The sequence below is a fragment of the Neopelma chrysocephalum genome, unplaced genomic scaffold (assembly GCF_003984885.1).
Source record: "Neopelma chrysocephalum unplaced genomic scaffold, ASM398488v2 Primary Assembly neopelma1_89179, whole genome shotgun sequence".
Taxonomy (NCBI): domain Eukaryota; kingdom Metazoa; phylum Chordata; class Aves; order Passeriformes; family Pipridae; genus Neopelma; species Neopelma chrysocephalum.
Window position 1 is genome coordinate 1 of NW_020918196.1, and position 917 is coordinate 917.

Here is a 917-nt window from a genome sequence, read left to right on the forward strand (position 1 = left end):
GGGTGCTGTCCCCTCCTGGGAATGTCTCAGTATCCCAGGTCTTCTGTATCCCATTGGGAACTGCCATATGCTTCTGCTCTGGGCTGGGGGTCCCAGTGGTTTGTGCAGGCAGAGGTAGGCGCGGTGGCCTGGCAGGAGGGAAGGAGGGGACACAGCCCAGGCCTAGCCAGGGGTTGCTGGGGGCTCCCCAGGGCAGTGGCATGGGCACCCTATTGAGGGGACAGACACTGATCAGGGGCTGAGCGGCCTGGGGCTGCCTGTGTGGGTGACAGAGCCATGACAGCCCCTGGCTCCCAGCAGAGCGGCTCCAGGGCTGTGGTGGCACTGAGGGACCAGAGCTGGGGCGGCTCCATTGCCACGGAGGAGGCAGCTTCTCTGTTGCTGCTCTGGGCTTGGGCACCTGGGTTTCTCTGGCTCCCAGGGGCATAGGGAGCTTGGGGGCACTGAGCACAGTGGTGGGGGGTTGATGATGTGCTTGCTGTGGCATCCGGGTGTCTCTGGCCCTTGGGGGCACAGGGAGCTTGGGGGCACTGGCCATAGCGGTGGGGGATCGATGCTGTGCTCGCTTGGGTACAGGAGTGTCTTTGCTCCCTGGGGACACAGGGAGCCTGGGGGCACTGGGCACCGTGGTGGGGGGTTGATGCTGTGCTCGCTGGGGCACCTGGGTGTCTCTGGCCCTTGGAGGCACAGGATGCTGGGTGGCACGGGGCACACTGGTGGGAGATCGATGCTGTACTCGCTTGGGTACATGAGTGTCTTTGCTCCCTGGGGACACAGGGAGCCTGGGGGCACTGGGCACAGTGGTGGGAGATCGATGCTGTACTCGCTTGGATACACGAGTGTCTCTGGCCCCTGGGGACACAGGGAGCTTGGGGGCACTGGGCACCGTGGTGGGGGGTTGATGCTGTGCTCGCTGG

The 917-nt window shown here is 64.9% G+C and overlaps 1 protein-coding gene across 1 annotated transcript in view; it reads right to left on the reverse strand.

The window, feature by feature from the left end:
* Positions 1-6: 6 nt before the first annotated feature.
* Positions 7-917, reverse strand: part of LOC113979799 (tubulin monoglycylase TTLL3-like) — a gene marked incomplete at its 3' end in the record, with an annotated part of 1,628 nt that continues 717 nt past the window's right edge. Inside the window, exon 3 of the mRNA XM_027707083.1 lies at positions 7-677. Within this exon, the coding sequence (XP_027562884.1) occupies positions 7-677 (671 nt within the window). The remainder of the gene's footprint in view (positions 678-917) is intronic.